General features: G+C 42.5%; 1 protein-coding gene across 1 annotated transcript; it reads right to left on the reverse strand.

The window, feature by feature from the left end:
• Positions 1–5,119: 5,119 nt before the first annotated feature.
• si:ch211-262h13.5 (uncharacterized protein LOC571127 homolog) lies at positions 5,120–17,063 on the reverse strand. Its single transcript, XM_055645566.1, has 7 exons — positions 16,779–17,063; positions 13,926–14,036; positions 12,231–12,318; positions 10,421–10,584; positions 8,912–9,007; positions 7,765–7,833; positions 5,120–5,848 (listed from the first exon to the last, which is right to left on the reverse strand). The coding sequence occupies exons 1-7, from the start codon at positions 16,968–16,970 to the stop codon at positions 5,378–5,380; spliced, it is 1,191 nt and encodes a 396-aa protein (XP_055501541.1). The 5' UTR covers positions 16,971–17,063; the 3' UTR covers positions 5,120–5,377.
• Positions 17,064–24,381: the final 7,318 nt, after the last annotated feature.

Below are 24,381 nucleotides of genomic sequence, written 5' to 3' on the forward strand. Positions count from 1 at the left end.
CTAGAGAGCATTAGGTTAAAGATAAGAAGTGATAAACTTAGAGGTAATGTGAGGAAGGATGTTTTCTTTGGGAGAGTGGTTGCAATCTGGATCACACTGCCTGCGGGGTTTGTGGAGGCAGCTTAAGTTATGGCGTTTCAAGTGCTCATTTGCATATTTAATAATCAGCACTTGGAACATCACAACATAAAGAGCTGGGGTTGTGGTCTTGGAATTGGGACTAGAATCAACACTCATTAGTCTGTGGCAGTTTAAGAGGTGGGCTTATTCTTTAAAAAAATAAGATTCTGCGAGGGATTGACAGCTGTTTCCACAAACTGAGGTGCCTATGGGGCACTGTCTCAGAATAAGGTGCCACCCATTTTGGAAGGAGATACAAAGAACATCCAGCGCAGGAACAATCCCTTAGGCCCACAGTGTCCATGCTGAACATGATGCCAGGTGAAACTAACTTCTTCTGCCGGGATGTGATCCATATCCCTCCATTCCCTGCATGTGTCTATCCAAAAGCATCTTAAATGCCACTATCTTTTCTGCCACCATCATACCCTTGGTAGCAAGTTTTAGGCACCCACCATTCTGTGTAAAAAAACTTGCCCCACACATCTCCTTCAAACTTTCCCTCTTACCTTAAAGCTACGCCCTCTGATCTTTGATATTTCTATCCTGGGATAAAGATTCAGATTGTTTACCCTAAATATGCCTTCCATAATTGTATATACATCTATCAAGGCCCCCTCAGCCTCTGTTTCTCCAGAGAAAACAATTTGAGTTGATCCAACCTCTCCTGATAGCTAATACCCTCTAATCCAGGCAGTATTCTGGTAAACCTCATGAATTCTCTCCAAAGCCTCTACATCCTTCCTGTAATGGGGCACCCGGAACTGAACACAGTACTACAAATGTGGCCTCACCAGTCCTATAAAGCTGCAATATGACTTTCTAGCTCTGATACACAATGCCCTTGACCAATTAAGTCAAGCATACCATATACGCTCTTTATCGCTCTATCTACTTGCGTTGGACTTGGACTTGGACTTGGACATAGATACCAAGATCCCTTTGTGCATCCATGCTGCTTAGGTTCTTGCCATTAATTGTACACTTTTGCTTTACATTCAACCTCCAAAGTGCAACACTTTGTGAATGATCTGGAATAACTAATCTATGAAGACAGAAACATGGAATATATAGTCTACCCTCATCATTAAAGACCTCCTTGTAATGTATTTCAGTGAGAGTTGATGAAATCTGTTGTAACCGAGGCGTCCATTCGTATCGGGCAGGTCCGATTTTTACAATTTATTTCTGAAAACATTGTCATTTTATAGGATTACAAAACTCCAGGATTGAAAATAGCCAAACACCTCATAAAATGGAGATTTACTGGGTTTCTGATGGTTAACCACCATCAGCAGTATATTGGAAATCCGATCAGAAGGAATGAAAAGGTGCCACAGATGGAGACTCGGGGCCAAGGAAAGGGTCCATACTTGGCGGGGATGAGGTGAGGATGGGGGAGGATAATCATTGGCAAAACAGATTCTCCTCCTCCTCATGACTGATGAAAACGATCGCTCAGCCTCAACATTCACGTTGGGAAACAATAAGTATTTTGATCTTGCTTCCAGCTTGATGAGCCCAAGTTGGCTGATCACCTTGTAATGTTAAAGGCGGCAGGTGGCCTCTCTCCCTTGGAGCAGGGTGACAGAGGAATACCGTTTCCATGCCTGTAACTCTAAATTGAGCTGCAGCTGAAAACAGGATTTTATCGAATTCAGCCTCTCTGCCGTTTCTGCCACGCACGGCAGTTTCGGGAAACTTTGCCGACCTTCCAAAAGCACCCCTTGGATTACTCGGTCACAGAGAACAATCAGCAATAACGGACACCATTCTCCTCCCCGCAGTCCATTAAAATAGAATAGAATAGTTTCTTTATTGTCATTGTAACATGAACCATGTACAACAAAATTTAAAATGTCAGCCAGTCAGTGCACCATTCAAACATTTCTAAAAGCTAACGATACATACAAGGTAAAATATTAAAAGATAAACAACTAAATAAATATCACGAACAAAGCACGCATACACACCCAACCCTCCATCCTTCTGTCGATTTCACAGTGTACCACAGTCCCTTAGTCTGTATCGCCCCTGCGTTGATGAGGGGTTAATGTATTCAAGGAAGAGATTGACTGACACAGAAGTGAGGGGGTCTGGGCAAGCGGTAGGGATTGTGGTATCGTGCCAAAGGTTGGATCCACTTTGATCATATTGGGCAGTGCAACAGGCTCAAGGGGACACGGCCAATTCCCATTTACTGTTTCAATTTTTCTCTTGTACACTTCTGCATGCTGTACTGTGAAGTACCAGATACGAATATATAATGTGAACAATAGGCTGAAGATTTCTAAATATCTAGCTGTGCACAGTTATTTGCCTATTTGTCCATTAATGGCCTCTGGGAATGGCATTCCCCATTTGTTGCAAAAACCACGCATTGAAGCACTGCGGACCCCTACTCATTTGATACCGGTCCCATCTTTTACCGTGTGTGAATCTAATTTTCTTGTTAATTTATCTTGATATATATAACTTTGCACAGGAAGAGTGAAATTTATTTTGCAATTTAATATTTTGTTACGGAGAAAATGTATCCAATCGAGTCTGTGCCTGCTCACAGAACAATCCCATTCTCCCACCTCCCAGTTATTACTGGAAACGATTTTCCACATATTAACAGCTAAATCTAATTCCTCTACTATCCTATACTAGGGGAAACTTACAGTTGTCACTCAGCCTATGAACCGATTTATTTCAGGCATAGTTCATAAGTGATTGGAATGGGGCCCCATGCAGAATTAGGCCATTCGGCCCATCAAGTCTATCCCGCCATTCAATCATGGCTGATGTATCTTTCCCTCTTGACCCCATTCTCCTGCCTTCTCCCCATAACCCCTGACACCTGTACTAATCATGAATCTATATATCTCCGCCTTAAAAATATCCATTGAGGATATAGCTGGAGTTTAAAAAAATACAAATTGTTGACAATTTTGTAAATGTGGTGATGGGGGGTTATACATGAATGCAGGCATCTGACTGAGTTGTGGCACACAAATAGCTCATCCGCCTCAGAGTCAAGTTTTGAGTTCTAGTCTGTCTCCAAATAATTGAGCACATAACGTAGAATTCCAGTTACACACTGCAGAGAGCCACAATTCCTGGTGCCATCTTTCCAATAAGATAGTGAACAGTGTCACATTTATTCTTTTTTTAGAGGGTCAGCATGCTCTCTACTGTGCACCTGTAGAAGTTAGAGTGAGTCCTCCTTGACAAACCGACTCTCCGTAATCTTCTCAGGAAGTAGAGGCGCTGATGTGCTTTCTTTATGATTGCATCAGTGTTCTCAGACCAGGAGAGATCTTCAGAGATGTGCACGCCCAGGAATTTGAAGCTATTGACACTTTCTACCATCGACCCATTGATATAAACGGGACTGTGGGTCCCCATCCTACCTCTTCCAAAGTCCACAATCAGTTCCTTGGTTTTGCTGGTGTTGAGGGCCAGGTTATTGTGCTGGCACCATTTGGTCAGTCGGTCGATCTCTCTTCTATACTCTGACTCGTCCCCATCAGTGATATGTCCCACAAAAGTGGTGTCGTCAGCGAATTTGAAGATGGAGTTCGTACTATGACCAGTTACGCATTCATGAGTATAGAGTGAATACAGCAGGGGGCTGAGCACGCAGCCTTAAGGTCAATGTTCATACTGCTGGGGTGTAAACTACCCAAGCAAAATATGAGGTGCTGCTTCTCCAATTGGCGGTAGGACCCACTCTGGCCATGGAGGAGGCCCAGGACTAAAAGATCCGATTCGGAATGGGAGGGGGAGTTGAAGTGCTGAGCCACCGGGAGATCAGATTGGTTATTGTGAACGGAGCGGAGGAGTTGGGCGAAGCGATTGCCAAGCCTGCGCTTGGTCTCATAGATGGAGAGGCTCTCACCAGGGTCTCCTCTATATCCCGTAGCTCCGCTCTCACTCCCCATCCGCCCACTCGTAACAAGGACAGAGTCCCCCTTGTCCTCACCTTCCACCCTACCAGCCGTCACATACAACAGATAACCCTCAGACATTTACATCACCTCCAACGGGATCCCACCACTGGCCACATCTTCCCATCTCCTCCCCTTTCGGCTTTCCGCAGAGACCGCTCCCTCCATAACTCCCTGGTCAAAATTCGTCCCTTCCCACCCAAACCACCCTCTCCCCTGGTACTTTCCCTTGCAACCACAGGAAACGCTACACTTGTCACTTTACCTCCCCCCTTGTCTCCATCCAAGGACCCAAGCAGTATTTCCAGGTGAGGCAGAGGTTCACCTGCACCTCCTCCAACCTCATCTATTGCATCCGCTGTTTTAAGTGTCAACTGCTCTACATCGGTGAGACCAAGCGCAGGCTTGGCGATCGCTTCGCCCAACACCTCCGCTCGGTTCACAACCAACCTGATCTCCTGGTGGCTCAGCACTTCAACTCCCCCTCCCATTCCGAATCTGACATTTCTGTCCTGGGCCTCCTCCATGGCCACAGTGAGGCCCACCACATATTCTGCTTGGGCAGTTTACACCCCAGCGATATAAACATTGACTTCTCCAATTTCAGGTAGTCCTTGTTTTCTCCCTCCTTCCCCTCTCCTTCCCAGCTCTCACACAGCCTGCTGTCTCCGCCTCTTCCTCCCCCCCCCCCCCCCCCCACATCAGCCTGAAGAAGGGTCTCGACCCCAAACGTCGCCTATTCCTTCACTCCATAGATGCTGCCTCACCTGCTGAGTTTCTCCAGCATTATTGAGTACCTACGATTTTTACAGCATCTGCAGTTCTTTCTTAATCATTAACATAAACAGATCATCGGACCTTAATGACATTGCTGTTTATGAGACACTGCTGTGTGCAAACTGATCACATCATTCCCTTTAGTGTTGCCGCAATATATTCATCGCGGCTGCAACATATTTTTTAACTCCATGGCCATGAGAGGTGCTATCCGAATACCAGCTGTATTGTATCAATCATCATTTTAATAATAGTTTAATTGCAATTTAATATTTAACCCAAGAGAAGGCTGTTCAAACATATTTTATTGCCCATACAAAGTAAAAATCACAAAAAAATTTGATGATCGCCAAAATTTTGGCGTGAGTTCATGGCGTTGTACATATCATTTATACAATTCCCAGGTAATTGTTTTGTTTTATTATGGTAAATCTCCAGAAAGAGGAAATGGAAATGTTCCTTATTCTGGTGCAGTTAATTATCCATAGTTATGCAACATTGTTGTTAAGAATGGGTTTGCCTTTTAGAAAGGGAGTTAAATCAGTTCACTGATCCTCACGATATCTATGCCTTCCTGGGCAGGTTGTCAGATCTGCAGGGAGATCGGGGAATACAAACGGTTTGCCAGGACTGTACACCAGTTCTTCAGAGGATTCTGAGGACTCATTGATAATTGATCGTTTGCGTTTGGGAGGAACAGTAGATTGTACTACTTGTTGGATGGGGTGTGCAGCTTCTGCTTCAGTTTCTTCATGAACAATAGTCTGGTGTTCTATTGGTGGGGTTAGAGTGCCTAGTTCTTCCAATGCTGGAGGAACAGTGTCTCCCTCGTGTATTGGTGAAGAAGCAGTGCCTCCCTCTTCTATTGTTGGATGAGCAGTGCCTCCCTCTTCCATTGCTGGACTCCCAGTAGCCCCTTCCATTGGGGGTACAGTGCCTTCATCGTCCGTTGCTGGAAGAACAGTTCCGTCCCCATCAATTGCAATAGCAGCCTTTTCCTTCTTTGATCCTTCCACCTGCAATTTCAAAACAACAAATCTTGTTTTTGGTATTAAAACCCTTCTTACTAGATTGCAACAAACCATTCTTTTTTGTTCTATAGCTCTAGATTTGGGAATGAAGAAGCTTTATTTTGTGTATGAAAGGCTGATCTGATTTTATACATGTACACATGCACATGACTAGGTTCTACATTACACTGCAGTAATTAAATATATATATATATATCTATTGTTGCATATTTGGGTGGAAGATTGGGCCACAATATGCAAGATATAGAATTGGTAAATACAAAATGCTAGAGTAACTCAATGCAACAGGCAGCATCTTATTCCTTCTCTTCAGAGATGCAGCCTGTCCCGCTGAGTTATTCCAGCATTTTGTGTCTATCTTTGGTGTAACCAGCATCTGCAGTTCCTTCTTACACATATGGAATTGGTTCTATATTCTTTCGAGTTTAGAAGTATAGGAGGTGATCTAATTGAATTATATAAGATACAGAGATGGTTCTGTTGTATGTTATTGTGTGTATTCTCTGTGAAGGATTCTGGTCAAATAAGCAAATCTACTTTAATGCATCTGCAATGAATACAAATTGATTCATCAGCATGACAACTGCACTTGCATCTGCCAAATACCTGGATGATCTTGCCAACTCACTGCTTCCAATGCTTGACATCTAAAAACCATGTGTCATGGCTTCCATTTTTTAACCAGAAAGGTAACTGGCAGGCATGCATTGCTCCTCCTAACAGTGGTATGAATTATAAATAATCCATCCTTGAAATAACTCTTCCAGTATGTGTTCTGTGGCTCTCCAAATCAAAAGTGTGCATGCAGATATGGGCTGAAAAGTGTTGAGTCACTATAACCTTGTTCAGCAGGAGTTTCAGACCACTCTTGGTCTCTGGGTAATTTGTTTTGCCCTGTAATCCTTCCACTAATTACTTTAAATCTATGCCACTGATTTTTCCTATTGTTGCTAAAGGAAAACTTCATTTTGTTTTGTGGTTGCTTCAAATTCTCATTTCAATTTAATCTCTACTCATTCTATGCTCTCCTAGAATTTTTCAGTATTAGTTCTCAGTATCTGACTTCCATTTTAATTTTAATGCTATCTTCGAATCTAGACTCCTTGTTATCCAGGGGACTCTGGATTTGGCAATCGTATTTTTCTAATCTTTGTGGGATCACATTTATCCTGATCTTTTTTAATATCTCCCATTGGTTTGTGTCCTCTTTAGTTTTTGGGTAGTGATTTCAATCATGGTGCAAGGTCTCAACCTGAACCACCAATTTACACCTTTTTTCGCCATCCACAAATGCTGCTTGACCTATTCGGTTCTTCCACCATTCTGTTGTTCTCAGCTATGCAAGTTGATCTTATCCCAATTTTGAACCTTTGCCTCCATTTTATCTTTGTCCTTTTCCATAACCATGCCAAATCCAGCCAGATGATGATCCCACTACAACATTGTTCTGACCTGCCTGCTGCAAACGGTTTCAACAGGTTTTTCTGATTGTAATTTAGGAAACCTGTGCCCCTATACATTTTACACTGGCTCTATCTTGATTCAATTGGGTAACTGGTATACATTCCTAGTGAATTTACATCCATCTGCAATTTGCCCTTCACCAGATGAAGTAAAGATCCTATCAAATCCTTTGTCATTTTAACTACTCATTCAAATCACCCTTTGCCTATTGAATATGATGACATACAGAAAATAAGGTATGTTTATGTGGTCTAATTTAATTTTAAACACCTTAGATTCATTCTGGTGAATTGGCATGATATCTGCTTCAATGTATTCATACAGAGATTTGATGTCCTATGGCAAATGAACAGTGTTAATTCTTGATCTATAGCTGCAGTCCTATATTAACAGTAGTGATTGGAGTTTTTTCTTAGGGTCAAGGACTAAAGCATTACCTCACAAGTCACAAACACTTCCTCGCTGACGTCGCCCGGAATAACAGTGGACGTACAGAACCCAAAGATCTACAACAGTAAAAAAACAAAGCATGAAACACAATTATCGCTAATCTGAATGTTGTTCAATTAGAGTCATAGATAGTCATAGAGTGATATTGCATGGAAACAGGCCCTTCAGCCCAACTTGCCCACACCAGCTAACATTTCCCAGCCACAATAGTCCCACCTGCCCGTATTTGATGCAGCTCTATAGGACTTCAGTTAGGCCTCATTTGGAGTATTGTGTACAGTTCTGGTTGGCCCATTACAGGAAAGATGTGGGAACTCTGGCGAGGGTGCAGAGGAGGTTTACCAGAATACTGCCTGGATCAGAGGGTTTCAGCTACAGGGAGAGTTTGGATAGACTTTAATTGCTTTCTCTGGAACATCAGAGGTTGAGGGGCGAAAGTAGAAATATATAAAATTATGGGAGGCACAGATAGGGTAGACATCAGAACCTTTTAGCCAAGGTGGAAATGTCTAGCACTAGAGGCCATAGCTATAAGGTGAGAGGCCATTTCTTTTCTACGGAGGGTGGGGGGAGGCTGGAACGGATTGCCAGAGGTAATAGTGGAGACAGGTACAAGGGTGGTGTTTACTAAGCTTTTAGATAAGCACATGGAAGCGCAGGAAGTGGAGTGATGTGGATCATGTGTAACAGATAAGTTCAATTCAGTGAGTCATCATGTTTGGCACAAACATCATAGGCTGAAGGGCCCATACCAGTGTTGGACCATTATATGTTCCATATTCTATTTGTTATTCAATAAATACATTATCAACAGCCATTAATTATTCCTCTGAATCATTACAAATTATGGGGTCAAGGAAAGAGCGTGCATGTCGCGGCCCTGTTTCCACCAATCTTTCCACCACCAAGCACAAGAAGCAACAAGATGGACACCATTGGCTGCAGATGCCCTAAAGTGTGTTCAGCTCTGGCTGAACAACTTCTCATCTTGTGTGTGAACTCGATAGGAAGAAGATTACAAATTATAGATAACGTCACTTGCAAACTACTTGAATGTTTTGAATAATTATAATTGGTAACTCAGTCAACATTATTTATCTTAGTTGTAGTTATCTTAGTCTGTGTTGTACTCACCGGATTTAGGAGAAGATTGAGGGTGCATGCAGCGGAGTGTTTGGAACAAGTTGTCTCTTTGATGACAAATTCTATATATACCGGTGAATTAAATCCCTGAAATATAATCACAATAATGTTTACATTGAATGACAGATTAGCTCATTTATTGCTCTCGCTGTGTGTTCAAACAACTTTAGGATTTCACAGAAGTATCTGTTTTTGATACGATCATTTGAAAGCAACTCAGGAGCTGAAAAATATATATTTGTGTTCCAAAGCATCAACTTTATACATGAATATGATTGTAAAATTCATGACACATCTGTTATCTCCATAATGTAATAGCAGGAGAGACAGATAAGGTGTGAGAGTATGTTTAAACATGGTCAACTACAACAAGGCTCAGTGCAATGTCATTTCCATTTTTCCCATCAGATTGTTCTGTAATAAAATTTCTCTCCATTCTCAAATGATTTATGAATGAAGCGGTTTTAATCCATAGACTGACATAAACAAGAGACTGGGTTTGCTATCCCAATCTATTATGTGTAGAATCTTTACACCCACCAGAGTAGTCAGAGGCATTGCATAGTGACTGGCCAAACATTGGAATGTACATTGAGGGACATCCGGAAATGTTCTAAGATAAGAACATCAGGTAGAGGGAGTATATGATAGAGATAACAAGGGAATTTGGATACCTATGCAATGTAATATGCCCTCTAAAACCTGACATGTAACTGAACTACCTAGATTCAACCCCCTCGGAGATATTCAAATGTTATTAATGTGGCATGACATGCCAATGGACACTTTGCTGAAAAAACAATCTATCGCTACACTGCAATACTGATGCCTGTGGATCATTCTATTCTGTGTGATTAAACAGAATAGAAATTAACTTTTAAGAAAGCAGAATAGTAATCCCCATGGAACTGGTGTTGAGGCCAGCTAAGGGGTTGTGGTCAGGGTAGGATGCAGTGGTTTATGCTGTGTGAAATCTGACACTGTGGGAAATCCTTGGGTCATGTGGACCTTGTTATTAACAATACAATCATGCAATCTAACCCTGTCCATTCAGAACAACTGAGTGCTTCAGCTTCAACAAGTTAAGCCATATTATAGTTCCATCAAGCAAATCACTGTATCTGAAACAATCCTCACACAGGCAAAATGGAAAACTTAGAAAGCAAAGGCAACAAGTGGTGCAGAGTACCTAACATTAATGTTAAAGCAGTGCCTTGGTGCACAATAAGTGATGTCTTTTCTAATTACTCCAAACCAAAAATTACAGATTTGCATTAGTTAAATTGCCAAACCAATATTATGTTTCCTCTTGAATCATGGAGTGCGATGGACATAATATTTCAGTTAACAAAAATACTTCCTTGTGATTGACTTCAACATTGTCCAAATGTAGCCCTTGCATTATCTTCTGAGTTAGAAGTGCGAGGAGCACGAGAGTTGAAATTTGGTAACATTGGCAATGAAAAATTATCAAAGAAGTTAAAACGTAAGTTGACTAACCTTAGTGCTTCGCGATATTTCATAAAGATCAAAACGATGTGTAAATGTGCTCTCTGTATTGAATTTGTCAACTGAGACCCGTGCAGCATGTATCACTTCTTCATTGGTTATTGGTACTAGATACGGACAATCGGGACATTTCTCAAAAACATCTTCCGCTGAATCTGCAAAGTGGTACAGTATTACTGAATATCCTGTTGGGCACAGCTGGTATTCAACTAAACAGCTGTAGGCATTGACGGAAGACTTTGTAAATATAGGATGCCATGATCAGAATTTATTGCTAGAGTCATCTACTCAACAGCTGTAGTCTTTATTCCTGTAGTGTTTGTTGTATAGGGAATTCCTAATTTAGATACAGTCTCAATAAAGGAACTGCAGTATATTTTCAGGGCAGAAAAGTATGTTACACGGAAATAAACTTGATAATTATGGAATTAAGATATGCCTATTTTCATTGTGTAAATTGAATTTCAGAGTTGGGAAAGTGGTAAGAAAGATGGCATACACTGTAGCCACTGTTTGTAGTTTACACTGTAGATAGTTGGTGGTATACACTGTAGACTGTTGGTGGTGTACACTGTAGACAGTGTTGGTGGTATATACTGTAGACTATATTGGTGGTATACACTGTAGACTGTTGGTGGTGTACACTATAGACTGTTGGTGGTATACACTGTATACAATGTTGGTGGTATACACTATAGACAGCGTTGGTGGTATACACTGTAGACTATATTGGTGGCATACATTGTAGACTATATTTGGTGGTATACACTGCAGACAGTGTTGGTGCTATACACTGTAGACAGTGATGGCGGTATATACTGTAGACCGTGTTGGTGGTATACACTGTAGACAGTGTTGGTGGTATACACTGTATACAATGTTGGTGGTATACACTGTAGACAGTATTGGTGGTATACACTGCAGACAGTGTTGGTGGTATACACTGTAGACAGTGTTGGTGTTGGTGGTGTACACTGCAGCCATTGTGAACCATTGGTGAAGAAAGTGAATATTTATCATGATGGCCAGAGTGCAGGCCACAATTGTTCTGGGATGTTCTGATGGAGTTCTGTACTAACCCGGACAAGTGGACAGTATTAGACTCCTAGAGCTACACAACATGGAAATAGGCTCTTCAGCACTGCTCGTCCATGCTGACCAAGTTGCTTAACCAAACTTGGCCCACTTGGCTATGCCTGGCCCATATCCATCCAAACCTATCCTATTTATGTTCTTGTCTAGCTGTTTTATAAATGTCATAACTATACCTGCCTCTACTACTTCCTCTGGGAACTTGTCCCATGGACGCACCACCCTCTCCGTGGAAAAAGTAGCCCCTGGGAACCCTTTTAAATCTATCCCGTCCCACTTTAAACCTATACCCTTTGGTTGATGGCATCTACCCTGGGATAAAGACTGGGGCTGTTCACTTTATCTATGTCCCTCATGAAGCCCCTCCATGAGACACTGGTCATCCTGAGGAGCACCTTCAGCAACTGACTGGTTTCACCAAGATGCAGTACAGATGCCACTTCCCCTGTGGCTATTAAACTGTACAACTCCTCCCCCTTCTGTCGTGGGATAGACTGACTCCCCTACCCCCTCCCCCCTCATCCCCAAATCATTGCACATCCCCAATCCTTTCCACTCATCACTTTAATTTCATGTTTCATGGATCTTGTGTTTTATGACTGTTAGCAGACCAATTTCCCTCCTGGGATAAATAAAGTTCTATTGTATCGTATTGTATCAGCTCTCATTTGTACATTAATTTGTCAATTCAACCAAAGCAAGAACATACCTGGGGTTACATCACACTTGTAGCCATTCAAATGAATGGGTTTTCCTGGTAGGACGTCTAAGATTATTTTACAATCTCCATCTCCTTTCTAAAGTAACAACCAGGCAAAGGAAATTTTAATTAAATTTGATTAGAATATCGTCCACCATGGTCATAGTGACATTTCAATTAAAGTTAGGTATATTTGTGATAATGGAATCACACTAACAATTCTCAAATAAAAAATTACTACTTGTAATGGAATAACTTAAGAAATTCATATAGTACTCCCACATCTACATTTTTAATGATGGTTCAAACAGACAATGAAAATTACTATTTAAATGTGGAATGCTAGAATGGTAATTTGGTCTCTGTAGGCAGTAGATCATTTGTGCCCAGATTTACCACTGATTAATAAGCTTGTTGATTTTTAATTTACTGGCAACCAGATTAAAGCATGTTTTTAATATTCGCTACATCAATATTAATAACTTATTTATTCTTGTGAATCATGGAAGGCTTGAATATGCCAGCAACATTTCACAACAACAATAACACTACCAAACAGAACACAACCACATAACTCGCAAGTGTATATTGCTTAGGTGGTAATTTTCATTCCACATCAAAAGTTACCTATTTAAAATATAAGCAAGAAAGTCTAATTTTCTCTTATCCGTTATGCACAAAGTACAAATCCTATCTAAAATGATGATTTGTATCTCTCTGTCCACTTGACACAAGCTACAAAAATCACTCTAAATCAGCTTGATCTTATAATGGAATCATGACACAGAAGAACAAAAACATAGTGTTCCCTCTGAGATTTAAAGATTTGGAGTCTTTGATGGTCCTCAGCAGATCTTACGGGTCTTTTTAGTTTAGATTAGTTTAGTTTAGAAATACAGCGTGGAAACATGCCCTTCAGCCCACCGACCCTACGCTGACCAGCGATCACCCCATGCACTAGAACTAGTATCCTACACATAGGGATAATTTACAATTTTTACCTAAACCAATTAACATACAAACCTGTACGTCTTATGAGTGTGGGAGGAAACCAGAGCACCTGGAGAAAACCCACACAGGTCACACAGGGAACATACAAACTCCGTACAGACAGCACTCGTAGTCAGGATTGAACCCGGGTCTTTGGTGCTGTAAGGCAGCAACTCTACCGCTGCGTCACCGAGCCTCCCTCGCTCTCGTTGGAGAACATACTGCAGTAGTTCAGTAAGAATGTATAGGTCTGAGACATTGGGTGCTCAAGAAATAGCCAAGATACCTCCACTGAGTACACTAGGACAGCAGTAGGGGATGGATCAGCCATCTCCCGACCTCACTAGAGATGGCAATCACCATGGGCCAAGTTTGAGCTCTGCTCTTCATGCTTCATCCAGATTGGGAGTTCAGACCAATCTTGGTGCCTCTGAACATAAACACCATCAAATGCACGGCATATGAAAAAAAAATGTGTTTCTTCCTTCGAGCCTAGTTTGCCATTTTTCCTCGGTTCCTTTGCAAAATAATACCTTGCAAATACTGCCATGCTGTCCATTACTAAACAAGAAATCCAGAAATTAAAATGACTTTTATAAAGATTACCAATTGATTTCTGTCATTACAAAACAAAGCATTTAATCCAACATTCCCCCTCATGGATTTCACCCTGCCCTTTTTCTCCCCCGCCCCTGTTCTGTTTTGAAGACTCACAACTTCCGTGAATGGTCGAATTGGACATTCTGACAGTGGTTTAGGACTCAGCACATGGCACTTTGTCTCTCGAGCCTCCACGTCCAAATAGTAAGTTGTACCTTCCTGTGTCTGAAAAATAAATGGTTGTTAGATACTCCCAATGATTCGGCTCCTATATCAGTGATTAATTGCACCCATTTCGGCACACTGGCCTTCATCAGTCAGAGTATTGAGTGTAGAAGTTGGAAGGTCATGTTGCAGTTACGTAAGACGTAGGTGAGGCCACATTTAGAGTATTGTGTTCAGTTCTGGTCACCATGATAGAGGAAAGATGTTATCAAGCTGGAAAGGGTGCAGGGAAGATTTACGAGGGTGTTGCCAGGATTTGAGGGCATGTGCTATGGGGAGAGGTTAAGCAGGCTAGAATATTCCTTGGCGCACAGGAGGATGAGCGGTGATCTTATAGAGGTGTACATAATTATGAGAGGGATAGATCGGGTAAATGCACAGAGTTTCTTGGCCAGAGTAGGGAAATTGAGAAACAGAAAAACATAGGTTTAAGGTGAAGGGGGAAAGATTTAATAGGAACCCGAGGAGTAACTTTTTTTTTGCAGAAATGGTGGCGGATGTATAGAACAAACTGTCAGAGGAGGTAATTGAGGCATGTGCTATCGTAATGTTTAAGAAGCATTTAGGCAGGTTCCAGGATGGGATAGGTTGAGAGGGATATGGGCCAAATGCAGGCATGTGGGATTAGTGTCGACGGGGTATGTTGGTCAGCATGGGCAAGTTGGGTCAAAGGGCCTGTTTCGATGCTGTATGACTTTGTGACACAATAAATTGATCACGTCATAGATGATCCTTTACAGTCTCAGCCCATCTACAGCACGTCTTCACATTGTTCTGAACAGCAGTGCAGTCACTACGGGATAAAACATTTAAAATCATATCTGAATGCACGGATTTGTAGGAGCACAGAACTTCTCAGTACGAGAATGAATACTCACACAGGATAATTATCTGCTTCTCTGCTTCCAAAGAACATAATTAGTTCAACAACATCAATAATATTGGACCCTCATTCTGAAGAAGGGTCCCAACCCAAAATGTTATCTGTCCATTCCCCCCACAGATGCTGCCTGACACTTTGAGTTCTTCCAGCTCAAGATTCCAGCATCTGCTGTCCCTTGTGTTTTAATAATGTTTAGTTTGGATATCATTTTAACATCACAATATTTGGTCAGTGGTTTACTCATTCTCCTTCAATACCGCAGTTTAGTTTTTCATCTATCTGATCTGCCATGCAGTTTGGCTCATGAACCACAGCAAAAGACAAGCTGGCACTGCCCTACCGATGCTGCAAGTGCAAGTGATGGCTGAGAACCAGGACTGCTCTGCCCAGCTAACAGCTTTCATGGTGTGACAAAGTGGTTGGGAAACAATAACTGTCAGCCAGGCACAGAGCTGCTTACACCGGTGGCAAATCCATTTCCCATCTTAGCAGAAACAAGTCACAAAGTCTCCATTGAGTGGAAGCAGTAGACTCTCACTTTTGATTTACCAACTCAAGCGCTATATTTAAACAACAAGAAATACGAAAGAGTACTAAACCGAGGGAAAGTATAGTTGAAAACAAACTGATGAAGGGACAGACATGTAGAGTGAGTAAATTAACTGTTTGGGAACGTCAGCATACTTTATGTTTCACAAAAGAAACAAATGAATCATTTTACTGAGACTAATCTTGAGGAATAATATTGAAGATCTGGTGATTCTAACCTTCCACGCCAGAGTAAAGGACTCTCCATAAAGGGATGTCAAAGACTCCCTTTAAAAGGACTTCACATAATTTGTTGATGCTCTGGTCACTTTTCTGTGCACCATTTCAACAATTCCCCTTCATCTCCTTCTCCTTTAGAACAAATGCCATTGGCAACATGAGCCAGGACAGTTTTCTGGTGGCTATTTTAACATAGAAACATAGAAAATAGGTGCAGGCAGAGGCCATTCGGCCCTTCGATCCAGCACCGCATTTCATTGTGATCATGGCTGATCGTCCCCTATCAATAATCCGTGCCTGCCTTCTCCCCATATTCCTTGACTCCACTAGCTCCAAGAGCACTATCTAACTCGTTCTTAAATTTTGGAATACATACTTTCATTGAGAAGGTTTACCATTCAACAAGAACTTAACTTGTTGACTTTTGCCCACACAACAGTTCATTGAATGTGGCTGATAATTACAGTACACCTCCAGCTATTGCTGAGTTGATTCATGTGAGGACTCAGGTACCATTCTGCACCCTGCAACACCCAGCGACAACCATGAGGCCTCTCACTCAGCAAAAGTGAGGGTGGTAGCATCTGAAAGTGGCGTGGAAAGACTCACAGCGCTGCTGCCCCCTCCACTTTCACTGTCACCGACTCCATCTTGCTGGGCTCCTCCACAAAGGCAGCCCAAGCAGCAACCTGCAAATGCACACGCAAACAGGGCCCCATTGCAATGTTGGAATCGAAATGGGGGAGTGTGCCCCGTCAGTGCTCCACCTGCTACTGGGTGGATCAAAGAGGAGACAATGCATATGTTTTGTGAAATAATACGACTGAGAAAGGATTATCAACAACTAATGCGGCTTCATGATGCCAACGTGGGACGTTGGTGACTCCAATCCCACCGTCTCCATGCTCCCTCCCCCTCACCCTCCAACCTTCCTTCCCCTCAGACTCTCTACCCTCTATGGGCTATAGTTCATTCCATAGAAGCTACACTCTCAGAAACCAGCAATACAGCCCTAAACACAGCATGTTATTAATTAAATATGAACATCAGTAGTGATGGAATAAAATCTGCTTTCATTCTTGTTTGCATACCTGCTTCTGAACGTTCTCTATTTTGTCCAGAGCGTACTTGAATCCATGTTTTCGTCCTGCATTGATGTGACCAATTGCCTCTTCTGCCAGTGCAATATTTTCTAGGCTGGTGCAGGACTCCGCTACATACAATGACACAACCCAAGTTGTGCACAACTCTAAACAAACTGCAAGTGCAAGGAGCGACTTCATGTTCCTGCAAAGCTGCACTGTCTAAAACTGCAGTGTTACTGAGACCACGGGCAGATGCTGATGGAATGGTCACAGAACTGGCAGTGACAGCTCACAAAGACCGATTGGATTAAATACTCTGGGTCTGTGAAGAAATCAATGAAAATCTCACATGACCAAAAGATAACAAGTTAGGAAAAAAAAGGACTGGTTACAAAATCAGAGATAAGAGTTACAGTACCATGTTGAAATCAAATGATACTCTGAAGGTCACCCTCATGAAAGGAAACTTACAAAGTACAAAGTGTTCACTGGTTCATCAGTTTATTGATTCAAACAGTACGTTTTTTAAAAATGGGGGTCACAATGCACAATTACCCCCTACTCACCGGTTACTTTTCTCATGCAGCCCCTCAGTTTTAAAGATAACTTGCCTCCCTCAACAACAATTCTGAGGTGCCTGGAAACCCTTGTGTCAGATCTATAGACTGAGCCCAAGGTGAGGATGTGGTCAGGGTGAGTGATTTGGCTTCAGCATTCAGTCATTGCTAACCACAATTATATCTGGACGTATGCAGGTGGAGGGTTGAGTGGGAAGGGTTAGCTCCAACTAAAGTAAGACTGTGCCATTTAAAGGTAGCTTACATCTCTGGGGTAGACACAAATTGCTGGAGTAACTCAGCGGGTCAGGCAGCATCTCTGGAGAGAAGAAATGAGTGACGTTTTGGGTCAAGACCCTTCTTCAGAACAGACATCACTGGGGAGTTGATGTGACTTGGGAAATATTGAGGAATGGTACAACATGGCTAAGTTTAGGCATTGCAGAGGGGACCTTGAAGAAAGAGGTGGGGAGGCCTGATACATAATTGTAAGCCAAAAAAACCAAATATACCTCATGAAGTCATTGTCAGGAATTAGACAGAGATCTTGCTGTGATAGTGTACACAATTCCACGGGCTCGGGTGAATAATCTGTTAGATAAAGCCTCCTCGAATGCAAAATCCTATTAAATTAGCCTAAAATATTCCTCAATTCAATGCATCCCTAATACCCCTGTCCCACTTAGGAAACCTAAACGGAAACCTCTGGAGATTTTGCGCCCCACCGAAGGTTTCCGTGCGGTTCTCAGAGGTTTTTGTCAGTCTCCCTACCTGCTTCCACTACCTGCAACCTCTGGCAACCACCTGCAACCTCCGGGAACTGCACGGAAACCTTGGGTGGGGCGCAAATCTCCAGAGGTTTCCGTTCAGGTTTCCTAAGTGGGACAGGGGCATTACACTCACTTATCTACTGGGCCAAGACCTTGCTCCTGGAAGCTCAGGTGGTTGTTGGTGTACACCAGTGACTGCACATTAAAATACACTACACAGAGGCAACTTCAAAGCCAGATCATGTATGTCAGAACTTGGAGCAGCAGGACCCTTAATGAACAATTCCCACAGTGATTGAGCAAAGGAACTCGGACACGTTGCAACTGAAATTGCCGCACTAATGGCTAATTTGAACAACAAACCAATGGGTACAACTTTTCTCTGGAGAGACAAATCATAATAGGAACACTATCTTCATAGAACGATCAAGTTGACAGAAGACTTGTTCAGTACACCATCAGCCTGTTCAATCTTTTCTTCATCATGACATACACACTCTATGTTTCTCTACCAGGCTTTCACCGCACATTTGTTTACAGCTGTTTAGTGTGGAGTTCAATGCAATTTATTCCAAAAATGAACATGCTGTCGGCACCAATTTGGAGTTTTGAACACACTCATTGAGCCCCATAAGAAGTTGTTCACCATCCTGACTTTCTTGTATATTCTCCATTTACTTTCTAAATCTGTTCCTTTTCCCATCCTGATTTCACAAACCCCCTTTTTCAACCTACGATATGATACGATACAAAACGATGGAACGTTGTTTATCCCAGGAGGGAAAATGATCTGCCAACAGTCAAAAAAACACAAATTACATGAAGCATGAAATTAAAGTGACGAGTGGAAAGGATTAGGGATGTGCAAAGATTGGGGGGAGGGGGGGCGGGGGTCAGTCTCAGTCTACCCCGCGACAGACGAGGGAGGGGTTGTACAGTTTGATAGCCCCAGAGAAGACGGATCTCCTGTGGCGTTCTGTCCTGCATCTTGGTGGAACCAGTCTGTTGCTGAAGGTGATCAGGTTGGCCAGTGTGTCATGGAGGGGGTGAGCTGTATTGTCCAGGATGCTCTGCAGTTTGAGGACCACCTCCCAATCTTCCTGATGAGTTTGTTACTCCTATTGCCATCCGCAGCCTTCGCCCTGCTGCCCCAGCACACGGCAGTGAAGAAGTAGATGGTAGAACATCTGCAGCATCTCACTGCAGATGTTGAAGGAACGGAGCCTTCTCAAAACGTACAGCCGGCTCTGTCCCTTGTTGTACAGGGCCTCAGCCTTCCTGGACCAGTCCAGATTACTGTCCAGGTACACTCCAAGGTACTCACTGGTGAACTGCACTTCTCCATAGTGGCTGATTAGTGATCCCTTCCTAGAATTTGACCGATTGCTGCTATTGAGAAAAGGACAGCTGCGAGATGAAACTGACATGAATAATGTTTTGAAGAAGCAATTTGATGGACATACCCACGAGGAACCATAAGCAGAAAAGTAGCCTTGTACTCTGCCATGTACGATTTTTTGAGAGAAAATAGTTGGACCTACTGGAGCCAATATGCAATATGCATATGCTGCAAAAACACACCAATAGATAACAAAATGCAATCGGAAATATTTCATACCCACTTTAAGTTCGTAATAAGCAAAGTTTAAGCAGGAGTAATACATGAGACATTGACACATACATTCTACCTAGTTTCCACCAAACATACAATCTTGTTAGTGAGTAACGGACTTGTACAAATTTGTTCCAAGTTGTCAATGCTTATGACGCAGATACGCACAGTGACATCAGATAGATAAGCACAAGACCCAGGAACAATGCAGGCTGTTCGTACTAAAGGAGGGTTCAACATTAGGTAAAAATAACCTGATATTCATTGGTGTAGGAAGGAACTGCAGATGCTGGTTTAAACCGGTTAGAGACAAAAAGCTGGAGAAGGTGAAGAAGGTCTCGACCCGAAATTTGGTGCACCCATTCGGCCCTTCGAGCCTCTCCGGATGATGGCTGATCATCCAACTCAGTGTCCCGCTGCCTTCTCTCCATACCCCCTGATCCCCTTAGCCACAGGGCCACATCTAACTCCCTTTAAATATAGCCAATGACTGGCCTTTCTGTGAGTCCAGAGATTCACCGCGCTCTCTGGTGGTTCTTCTCATCTCGGTTTTAAAGGATTTTCCCCCTTATCCTTAATGACCCCTTGTCCTGGACTTCCCCAACCAAGTTCCTGCATCTCTGTCCAACCCCTAAGAATTTTGTAAGTTTCTATAAGATCCCCTCTCAATCTTCTAAATTAGAGAGAGTATAAAACCAATGTCACCCATTCTTTCTCTCTGGAGATGCTGCCTGTCCCGCTAAGTTTCCAGCTTTTTGTGTCTGATCTTTGTTGGTCGGTTTCAGGGGATTCTGACTGGTTCTTTTCTTCGTGATCATTCCCAGTTCCTGCCTCGCTGATATTACCTGAAGATCACTCTAGATAAACCCTTGAGCTGTTACCTATTTGGCCACCAGACTGTCTATGCATCTAAACACAATATCCACTGCCCCATCCAACTGTCTTCTAGACCTTGACATCTGATCACCTGTCCAACCAATACCCCAACCCCAACTCTGAAGCCCTATTAAAAACACTCCATCTTCCAATCTTCTGAGGATGACCATTCACAATATGGTCTAATCCATTGCCCTTTACTCAAACCCACTCCTACTGTTAAATCTACCTCTAGCAACTTCCATTTGCCCAAAACTGTCTAGACCCCAATGGTGTCTCAAAACATCCCAAACCTTTAACTCAAATCCTCAATATAAACTATGTGGAGAGGCTATGACCATATCAGCTTTTGGCCCTTGGTATCCCTCATACCCAAGACCTTGACCTCTCATGATTACATGTTAAATGTCTTTCTTTCCATGATGGAAAGTATGAAACAGAATATGTAATGAGTCTAAATATATAAAATTAAAAGAAACTGCAGAGAATATGAAATGAAATCCACTGGTTACAGACATCCAGTGATTCTCTGATTGGAAGTGTGTGACTGGTGATGTTCTACAGAGATATTGTTGAATGCAATATATATAAACACATTGACAAAAATGTAGATGGCTAATTAGTAGGTTTGTAGTCTATGGAAACAAATTGTGGAGATGTGGATAGTGAGGATGGTTTGCAAAAGATACTGTAGAAAATAGATCACGAAGATAAGACCAAAGAAATAGCAATTGGAGTTTAGTGCAGACAGTGTAGAACTTTGGGAGGTCAAATGTGAGGGGAAATTGGGTGTTAAATGGCAGGACTCTTAGGAACATTGATGTACAGAGAGGGATTTTGGAGTGCGTCCATAGCTCCCCGAAAGTGGCACGCTAGTGATAGAGTGATCAAGAAGGAGTATAACATGCTTGCTTTCATTGAGTATAAAAGGCTGCAAGTCATTTTACAGCTCTATATAATCTGGCTAGGCCACATCTACAGTTTTTTGTGCAGTTCTGGTCACTGCATTGCAGTGAAGGATATCAAGATTTGAAGGAGATGTAGAAGAGGTTCACAAGGATGGTGCCTGAATTAAACAGGGTCATCTATTAGGAGAGGATGGACAAACATGGATTGTTTTCTCTGGAGCATCTGAGACCTGATGGAAGTTTATGAAATTGTCAGAGGCATAGATAGTGTGGATAGTCAGTCTTTTCCCAGGGTAGAAATATCAAATAAGAGAGGACATATGTTCAAGGTAAGTGGGGGAAAGCTTCAATGCAATATGCAAACCAGGTTTTTTTACACACAGAGTGGTAGGTGCTTTGAACGTGCTGCTGGTGTGGTGGTAGAAGCCGATATAAAAATCATATTTAAGAGGCATTTAGACAGGCACATGAGCATGTGGGGAATGGAAGGATATGAATCATGCGCAGGCAGATTAAAATAATTTAATTTGCTATCGTGGTTAGCATAGACATCGTGGGCTGAAGGGCCTGGTCCTGTGCTGTAGTATACGATGCTCTACGTCCTATACTAACTTTTCAGGACACAGATCAATCATCAGATCTGGGTTAGAGATTTGTTTTGATTTTACATTGCAGAAAAAATGGCAGGGCCAAAGTGAATATTTAAGGTAGGATGAGACAAGGTCAAGAGATTAAATACATTCAGACATTATACATCTTTATATTTGATGTGCGTCATTGATAACAAGGCTTTGGTACATGTCCAGCAGGTCAGGCTATATGAACAGAGAGAAGAAGACTGATTCAAAAGCGCTGATGGATGCCTGGCAGAAATGGCCAGTTCTGAAAGTCATTAAATGGCAGGAAAAGCCAACTAAAATTGAAGAATTTGCAATATGCCTCGATATAAGATAAATTGTTCTTCAAATTGTACTGGGCCGGAAAGTAAAAGTGCAGGAGGCAGCAAACAGATAGGTCAGAGTAGGAATGGGATGGGAAAGTAAAGGGACAGACAACCTAAGGGAACGTTGTTGCTCAGCAAAGCAATCACCTGCTCTGTATTGGCTTTCCCCACTGTAGAGGAGGCGACAATCTGTGAAATAAAACCAGAAATGGCTGGAAACATTCAGCAAGTCCAGCAGCATCTGTGGAAGGAGAAGCAACATTAATGTTTCAGGTCCAAGACCCTTTAACAGAATTGGGAAAGAAGGAAAACGTTAGTTTTCCATAAAGAAGTGATGGGGCAGAATGGTGAGAAAAAAGGGAGTATCTATGATTGTGTGAGACCAAGCAAGTTAACGATGCAGTTAGAATCAGATTTTGTTTCCCTGTGCATAGAGTTCATATTTCATAAAGTCATAGAGCAGGGAAACAGATCCTTCTGCCCATCAGGCCTGTGCTGACCCACTTCCTCTTATCTTCCAATATTTCCATCGTATTCTCCCCACATTTCAAGGGTTTCAAGCTCAGTTTATTGCCACATGTACCAGTTAAGGTACAGTGAAATTTGAGTTACCATATAGCCATACTAAGTGAAAAGCAACAAGACATACAACCACATAACAGTTAACATAAAGATCCATCACAGTGAATTCCACATTCCTCACTGTGATGGAAGGCAATAAAGTTCATGCTTCTTCCTCTTTGTTCTCCTGTGGTCGGGGCAGTAAAACCATCCGCAGTCGGGGCGAGCAAAGCCCCCGCAGCCGACGATCGAAGCCCCCGTCGGGGTGATCTAAACTCCCGCGTCGGGGTGGTTGAAACTCTTTCCGCGGCATGGAGCTCCCGAATCGGCCTCTTCTTACCAGAGACCGCAGGCTCCACGATGTTAAAGTCCACAGGCCCCGCAGTTGGTGCTTCGATCCCCGGCAAAGGGATCGCAAGCTCCGCGATGTTAAAGTCCCGCAGACTCCCGCGGCTTGGAGCGCCTATCGGTCTGCAGGAAAGGCCGCCAACTCCACGATGTTAGGCCGCAGTGGGGACGGAGATACGATATGTGAAAAAATCGCATCTCAGTCGAGGTAAGAGATTGGAAAAAAATGGGATTGTGAGGTGGCAACTCTACTATTGTGGTGCCCATTAGGTGCCAAGTTGTAGGTGTGCCCTACAAGTCAGTCAATACTAGAAATATATAATATGAGTCTAAATTAACAATGGATGACAGGCAGGATGGAAAATTCTGATTCAGATAGTGAGCCTAAGACTGGGATTAAAGAGCCTGGTTGAATGATTGCTCAGGGCCTTGGGGATTTGTAAGACGTCACGTGGGAGGTGGATATCATTGCAAGTGGTGGGTGAGGTGGGAAAGCAGGTACATCATAAAAATGGCAGGGACGACAATGTGGGTCGGGGTCCCAGTGCAGTTAAATAGTGCTGCATATGAGGCAGCAATGATAGGAAAGCATGATTGTTCCCAGAGTGATCAATGATAGTTGATCAACGATAGAACATTGTGACCTAAATTTCACAAGCCATAGAGAATAGCAAAAGTGAATTACCTTAATGCATGTCGATAGACGGAAAATGCTTGGGTAACTCAGCGGGACGAGCAGCATCTCTGGAGGGAAGGAATGGGTGACATTTCGGGTCGAGACCCTTCATCATACATGCAGACTGCCTTAAGAATCACAATGACACCAGGATGATTTGCAAATGAACATGCCCAGAAGAATTTCGGCAATGGCACAATTTTAATAAAACCTTACCAAAATCATGCTGCAGTCCTGAAATGAGTGATTTTCAGACATAATAGCACTGAACAACTCCACACACTCCACGATTGTCTGGGCTATTGTTTGAAATTCTTTCCAGACAAATTGGCAGAGCTGATAATCTATTTAAAATATT

Source organism: Leucoraja erinacea, chromosome 14, assembly GCF_028641065.1.
Source record: "Leucoraja erinacea ecotype New England chromosome 14, Leri_hhj_1, whole genome shotgun sequence".
Taxonomy (NCBI): Eukaryota; Metazoa; Chordata; class Chondrichthyes; order Rajiformes; family Rajidae; genus Leucoraja; species Leucoraja erinaceus.

Excerpts from the sequence above, each read along its gene's own strand:
- si:ch211-262h13.5 (XM_055645566.1), bottom strand. The coding sequence starts at position 16,970 with ATGAAGTCGCTCCTTGCACTTGCAGTTTGTTTAGAGTTGTGCACAACT. Across the intron at positions 10,585-12,230 it reads CAAGTGTGATGTAACCCCAG|ATTCAGCGGAAGATGTTTTT; the intron begins GTATGTTCTTGC and ends ACCACTTTGCAG. Across the intron at positions 7,834-8,911 it reads TCAATCTTCTCCTAAATCCG|ATCTTTGGGTTCTGTACGTC; the intron begins GTGAGTACAACA and ends TTACTGTTGTAG.